General features: G+C 58.3%; 1 protein-coding gene across 1 annotated transcript; it reads right to left on the bottom strand.

Moving 5' to 3' along the window:
* Window positions 1-273: 273 nt before the first annotated feature.
* LOC121270197 (zinc finger protein 135-like) lies at window positions 274-6,612 on the bottom strand. The gene is made up of 2 exons (XM_041175507.1): window positions 6,494-6,612; window positions 274-1,665 (listed from the first exon to the last, which is right to left on the bottom strand). The coding sequence occupies exon 2, from the start codon at window positions 1,653-1,655 to the stop codon at window positions 387-389; it is 1,269 nt and encodes a 422-aa protein (XP_041031441.1). The 5' UTR covers window positions 1,656-1,665; window positions 6,494-6,612; the 3' UTR covers window positions 274-386.
* Between the last annotated feature and the right edge of the window lie 752 nt (window positions 6,613-7,364).

Here is a 7,364-nt window from a genome sequence, read left to right as displayed (position 1 = left end):
CCTTCCCCTCATTCACGGCAGTGCAGGCGGGGACCTGGGGCCGGGTTTCCTACTAACCCCACCCTAACCCCTCCCCCCCCACTCACCGCGGTGCAGTCAAGTAAGGGCCAGGTTCCCCAACTAAACCCCCCCACCCCTCGCTCACCACGGTGCAGTCAAGGAAGGGCTGGGTTTCCCCACTAAACCCCACCACCGCCCCCCCCCCCCTCCCCCTCGCTCACGGCGGTGCAGTCGGGGACCTGGGGTCAGGTTTCCTACTAACCCCACTCACCCCTAGCTCACCGCGGTGCAGTCAAGGAAGGGCCGGGTTTCCCAACTAACACCCCCACCCCCCATTCCTCCTCCCCCTCGCTCACGGCGGTGCAGTTGGGGACCCGGGGGCCGGGTCAGAGGTGGAGCCTCCGGTGGGTCTGCAGGTTGGCAGACTGGCGGAAAGTCTTGCCGCAGACCGGGCAGGGGAAGGGCCGCTCGCGGGTGTGGACCCGGCGGTGGTTGAGCAGGCTGGAGGCGCAGATGAAGCGGCGGGGGCAGAGCGGGCAGGGGTAGGGCCGCTCGCCGGTGTGGACCCGGCGGTGGGTCTGCAGGATGGAGGGCTGGGTGAAGCGGCGGGGGCAGAGCGGGCAGGGGTAGGGCCGCTCGCCAGTGTGGACCCGGCGGTGGGTGGCCAGCTCCTTGGCGCTCTTGAAGCGCTTGGCGCAGTCCGGGCAGGGGAAGGGCCGGTCGTCGCTGTGCACCCGCTGGTGGGCCAGCAGGCTGGAGGATCGGGCGAAGGACTTGGAGCAGAGGGAGCAGGCAAAGGGCCGCTCGCCGGTGTGGGTGCGCCGGTGGGCTTGCAGGTTGCGCGCCTGGCGGAAGCGCTCGCCGCAGACGTCGCAGGGGAAGGGCCGCTCCTCCGAGTGCACCTGCCCGTGCACCTTCAGCTCCTTGGCGCTCTTGAAGCGCTTGTCGCAGCGGGGGCAGGGGAAGGGCCGGGCGTCGGAGTGGACGCCGGCGTGGGCTGTCAGGCTGGAGGAGCGGGCGAAGGCCTTGCCGCAGAGGGAGCAGACGAAGGGCCGCTCGCCGGTGTGGGCCCGCTGGTGGGTCAGCAGGACGGCCAGCTGGGTGAAGGCCTTGCCGCACACCCCGCAGGGGTAGGGCCGCTCCCCCTCGTGCAGCCGCCGGTGGATCTTCAGCTCCTTCTCGCTCTTGAAGCGGCGGGGGCAGCCCCCGCAGGGGTAGGGCCGCTCCTCCGAGTGCACCCGCCGGTGGGCGGCCAGGCTGGACGAGCGGGTGAAGCCCTTGCCGCACAGCGGGCAGGCGAAGGGCCGCTCCCCCGTGTGGACCCGCTGGTGGGTCAGCAGGTTGGAGGAGTAGAGGAAGCCCTTGCCGCAGGCCGAGCAGATGAAGGGCCGCTCCCGGGTGTGGCTGCGCCGGTGGATGGCCAGCTCCGACGGGTAGTTGAAGGCCCGGGCGCAGTCGCCGCAGGGGTAGGGCCGCTGGCCGCCCTGCCGGCACCGGTGCCGAGCCATGTTGGAGGAGCGGCGGAACCCCAGTCCGCAGCCGGGGCAGTGGAATGGCTTCTCCCCGGCGCCCCCCGCTCCCGCCGGCGGCTCCGGCTTCTCCGGCACCTCCCCGGCTGGCGGTCCGTCCGCGCCTCCCGTCTGCGGCTCCTCCATTTCCGACGCCCTGCGGGACGAGACGGGAAACACTGGGTAAGAAGAAAAGGCGAGCACGGTCAACCCGAGTCAGCAGCGGGGGGGTGGGGAGGGGGCAGATCTGGTTCACGAATCCCCTTTAGGGAAGGAAACCTGCTGCCCTCACCCGGTCTTGGCCCTACACGTGACTCCAGACCCACAGCGACGTGGTTGACGTCTTTCTGGAAATCTCAATATATTACATCTACTGCGTTACCCGTATCTACCCCCCCCCTTCCCCCTCCATTACTCACATTTCAACCCTCGGCTCAGGGGCAATTAGGGGATGGGCCACAAATGCCGGCGGCGCCCACGTCCCACGAAAGAATCGCAAGGGAAAAACGAACTCGCAGCGGAATGGGATTGGGTGGATTGGCCCGCAGAGGACGGCGCCGACTCGGTGGGCTGAAGGGCCTCCCGCTGCATAAGGGGGAAGTGGTGGTCGGTCCGCGTAGAACTTGCACGGTGCTGAAAGTAGAGACGCGTCGAAGCTTTTTGCCTCGCCCTCATCAGGACACCGCATGAATACCAATATGAGGGAGGAAACAACAATTTACACTGCACGTGAAGAGAGTGCGGATTGATTTGATTGGCAAATGGCGTTGCCATGGAGAACGCACCAGTGCTGGTGACTGACGGTTAAATGCCAAGCATTGAACCAGGCAGATTGACCCTGATTGGTCAAAGCATTGCCCCTGAGGAATGAGTTAGCGAATGGCTGTCACCTATCTTGTTGACCGAAACAGGCCAACCAAATGGCACTCTCCTCACATGCGATACAAATTGTTGTTTTCCCCCTTGCATCGGTATTCTTGCCAAGTGTCCCCGTGACGAGTGCAAGACGAAACGCTGCAACGTCTCTTTTTTCCAGCAATACTCAAAGAGAGGGAGGTTAACTGGCCAACGGGAAAACGGTAGCAGCGGCTACTGTTGCCACGTGCACTCTTTTCCGGCGGCTTGGGTCACACCCGAGTGTGCTGCGTCCCAGCTCTGGTCTCCTTTCTCAAGGAGGGATTTCCCTGTACTTGGAAGCAGTTGAGAGAAGGGTCACTCGGCTGACTCCCAAGGTGAAGGGGATCGCCTGATCAGGAAAGGTCGGGCAGGTGATCGGTTTCTTTAAAAAAAAATCTCTTTCAGGGCATGTGGGCTTCGTTGGCCTGGCCCAGCATTTATTGCCCCTTGATAAGTTGCCTGGCGAGCTTCCTTCCTCAACCATTGCACTCCCTGTGGTATCTGAACACCCACAGTGCTGTTAGGGCGGGCGTTCCAGGATTTTGAGCCAATGGCAGCGAATGCCTTGGAAGAGGTTTACCAGATTGATACCTGGGTGTACCTACACCACAGGGAACAAAATCCTGGAACTCCCTCCCTAACAGCACTGTGGGTGTACCTACACCACAGGGACAAAATCCTGGAACACCCTCCCTAACAGGACTGTGGGTGTACCTACACCACACAGGGACAAAATCCTGGAACTCCCTCCCTAACAGCACCATGGGTGTACCTACACCACAGGGACAAAATCCTGGAACTCCCTCCCTAACAGCGCTGTAGGTGTACCTACACCACAGGGAAAAAATCCTGGAACTCCCTCCCTAACAGCGCTGTGGGTGTACCTACACCACAGGGGACAAAATCCTGGAACTCCTTCCCTAACAGCGCTGTGGGTGTACCTACACCACAGGGAACAAAATCCTGGAACTCCCTCCCTAACAGCACTGTGGGTGTACCTACACCACAGGGACAAAATCCTGGAACTTCCTCCCTAACAGCGCCATGGGTGTGCCTACACCACAGGGGACAAAATCCTGGAACTCCCTCCCTAACAGCGCCGTGGGTGTACCTACACCACAGGAGGACTGCAGCGGTTCGAGAAGGCAGCTCACCCACCAACTTCTCAAGGGGGCAATTAGGGATGGGCAGTAAATGCTGGGCCCGGCCCAGCAACACCCACAACCCCATGAACGAATAAATTAATATCAATCCAATGGAGGGTCAGGCTCGAGGGGCTCGAACAGTCTTATGAGGAAAGGGTTGGACAGACTGGGCTTGTTCCCATTGGAGTTTAGAAGAACAAGGGGGTTGGTGGGGGGGTGACTGGATTGAAGTTTACAAGTTCCTGAACGGCCTTGACAAGGTGGACGTGGAGTGGATGTTTCCTCTTGTGGGTGAGCCCAGAACAAGGGGTCACTGTTTTAAAATGAGGGGTCGCCCTTTTAGGACAGAGGAGAGGAGAAATTTTTTTCTCTCAGAGGGTTGTGTGAGTTTGGAACTCTCTGCCTCAGGAGGTGGTGGAGACGGGGGTCCACTGAATATTTTTTAAGGCGGAGATAGAGAGATTCTTGTTGGGCAAGAGAATCGAAGGTTATCGGGGAGAGATGGGAATGTGGGACTCAAAACTCAAACAAATCAGCCACCATCTTATTGAGTGGCCGAAAAGGCCTCGAGGGGCTGAATGGCCTCCTCCTGTTCCTGTTTCGTAGGTTTGAACGTACCACCTAGAAGGCCAGGGGAAGCAGACACATGGGGAACACCCACCACCTGGAAGTTCCCTTCCGAGCCCCTCACCATCCCGACTTGGAAATATATCGGCCGTTCCTTCACTGTCACTGGGTCAAAACCGTGGAACTCCCTCCCTAACAGGACCTACCTACACCACAGGGACGAAATCCTGGAACTCCCTCCCAAACAGCGTTGTGGGTGTACCTACACCACAGGGGACAAAATCCTGGAACTCCCTCCCTAACAGCGCTGTGGGTGTACCTACACCACAGGGAACAAAATCCTGGAACTCCCTCCCTAACAGCGCTGTGGGTGTACCTACACCACAGGGGACAAAATCCTGGAACTCCCTCCCTAACAGCACTGTGGGTGTACCTACACCACAGGGGTCAAAATCCTGGAACTCCCTCCCTAACAGCACTGTGGGTGTACCTACACCACAGGGGACAAAATCCTGGAACTCCCTCCCTAACAGCACTGTGGGTGTACTTACACCACACAGGGGTCAAAATCCTGGAACTCCCTCCCTAACAGCACCGTGGGTATACCTACACCACACAGGGGACAAAATCCTGGAACTCCCTCCCTAACAGCACTGTGGGTGTACCTACACCACAGGGGACAAAATCCTGGAACTCCCTCCCTAACAGCACTGTGGGTGTACCTACACCACACAGGGGTCAAAATCCTGGAACTCCCTCCCTAACAGCACCGTGGGTGTACCTACACCACACAGGGGACAAAATCCTGGAACTCCCTCCCTAACAGCGCTGTGGGTGTACCTACACCACAGGGGACAAAATCCTGGATCTCCCTCCCTAACAGCGCTGTGGGTGTACCTACACCACAGGGGACAAAATCCTGGAACTCCCTCCCTAACAGCGCTGTGGGTGTACCTACACCACAGGGGACAAAATCCTGGAACTCCCTCCCTAACAGCACTGTGGGTGTACCTACACCACAGGGGACAAAATCCTGGAACTCCCTCCCTAACAGCACTGTGGGTGTACCTACACCACACAGGGGTCAAAATCCTGGAACTCCCTCCCTAACAGCACCATGGGTGTACCTACACCACACAGGGGACAAAATCCTGGAACTCCCTCCCTAACAGCGCCATGGGTGTACCTACACCAGAGGGACAAAATCCTGGAACTCCCTCCCTAACAGTGCTGTGGGTGTACCTACACCACACAGGGGACAAAATCCTGGAACTCCCTCCCTAACAGCACCGTGGTTGTACCTGATGGTTCAATAAGGCGGCTCACCCACCACCTTCTCAAGGGGGCAATTAGGTATGGGCAATAAATGCTGGGCCCGGCCCAGCAACACCCACACCCCCATGAACGAATAAATCAATATCTATCCAAATGGAGGGTCAGGCTCGAGGGGGCCAAACAGTCTTTTTTGTTCACCCAAACGTGGGAATGGGGCGTCACTGGCCAGTCAGGCATTTGTTACTCGTCCCTAACTGCCCTCGCTCAGAGGGCATTTAAGACTCAACCACATCGCTGCAACGAGGGTCTGCGGTCACGTGTAGGCCAGGCCAAGTAAGGACGGCAGGTTTCCCTCCCACCCGCCGACAGAGAAGGAAGTGGGGTTTTCATGAACAAGCGGCAATGGTCACCGTTGGACTTTTAGCTCCAGGTTTTCACTCAGTTCAAATTCAAACACCCGGGAGTACTGAACCTCGCGTTACCCCTGGATTACGAGTCCAGTGCCAATACCATTCTGCCATTGCCCCACCACCCCCCCTTTCTATTCCTTATGGCCTTAAAGGGAAAAAGAGGCATAATGACGTGGGAGGGGTCAAAATGGCGGCCATTTCTACCCAGACGGCCCCGCGCGCCTGAAACCGCCCTATCCGCCCGGCGCGCCTGCGCGGTGGAGCTCCAGCTACCGCTTTGATCTCGAGACGGGAGGAAGAGGAGGGGAAGGTGGCCGCGTGCGCTGCTGACACAGCCCCGCCCACCGCTGGCGCCCAGGCACCCACCGAGAGCCGCGCATGTCCGGTGCGATCCCCAACACTGGCGCGCTCCGGCGACGCGCATGCGCCCAACCGAACCCCGCCCCCGCTCAGGGCCGCGCATGCTCGGCGGGATCCCCGCTCCCCCACCCCCTCCCGCCGAGCCGCGCCTGCGCAGAGAGCGCTCCGCCTGCGGCACGCTGGGGTCCGGATCTCCGCCCAACCCCTCCCCCCCCACCCCCGCCCCGCTTCATCCGAGGCGGAATTTTTTCTCCGCCCCCCCCAAAAATTATTCGTCAGAAACGACACGTCGGAGCGATAAGTAGAACAACAGATGAAAAGAAATACGAACCGGGGCCTCCCGGAGCTTCTCTCCGCCGCCGGCAAACAAGCGGCTTCAGCAACGGCCGCGGCGCCTTGTCCGAAGACCACGTGACCAGCCTCTCACCACCCCCCCCCCCAACTCTCCATGCGCGGGCCATGACTGACAAGCGCCTCGACCAATCAGGAGGGAGAACGGACCCCTGGAGGACCCAGGCCGCCTTGCGGGTCCTCCAACTAATGGGAACGCTCGGGGGCGGGGCCCGCGGCACAGGGGCCGGCGGTTGGTCCTCCGACCAATGGGAACGGCTGGAAGGTGGATGGCGGGGGGGGGGGGGGGGGGGGGGGGGGGTGGAGGGGGGGAGGGGCGGGGTCTCCGCTGCCTGCTGCTTCCCTCTCGGCCAGAGGGGGAGCACTTCTCAGCTGCAGGGCTGAGGACAAGGGAAGGGAGCTTTATAACCATGTTATATAATTGTCAATGTATATAGGGGGCTTTAATTATCATATATAATTGTCAATGTATATAGGGGGCTTTAATAATTATATATAATTGTCAATGTATATAGGGGGCTTTAATAATTATATATAATTGTCAATGTATATAGGGGGCTTTAATAATCATATATAATTGTCAATGTATATAGGGGGCTTTAATAATTATATATAATTGTCAATGTATATAGGGGGCTTTAATAATTATATATAATTGTCAATGTATATAGGGGGCTTTAATAATCATATATAATTGTCAATGTATATAGGGGGCTTTAATAATTATATATAATTGTCAATGTATATAGGGGGCTTTAATAATCATATATAATTGTCAATGTATATAGGGGGCTTTAATAATTATATATAATTGTCAATGTATATAGGGGGCTTTAATAATCATATATGAT

This window comes from Carcharodon carcharias, chromosome 27 (genome assembly GCF_017639515.1).
Source record: "Carcharodon carcharias isolate sCarCar2 chromosome 27, sCarCar2.pri, whole genome shotgun sequence".
In the NCBI taxonomy this organism is placed as follows: Eukaryota; Metazoa; Chordata; class Chondrichthyes; order Lamniformes; family Lamnidae; genus Carcharodon; species Carcharodon carcharias.
This window is presented reverse-complemented; position numbering and strand designations above follow the sequence as displayed.

Coding starts and splice junctions, on each gene's coding strand:
- LOC121270197 (XM_041175507.1), bottom strand. CDS start 1,655: ATGGAGGAGCCGCAGACGGGAGGCGCGGACGGACCGCCAGCCGGGGAG.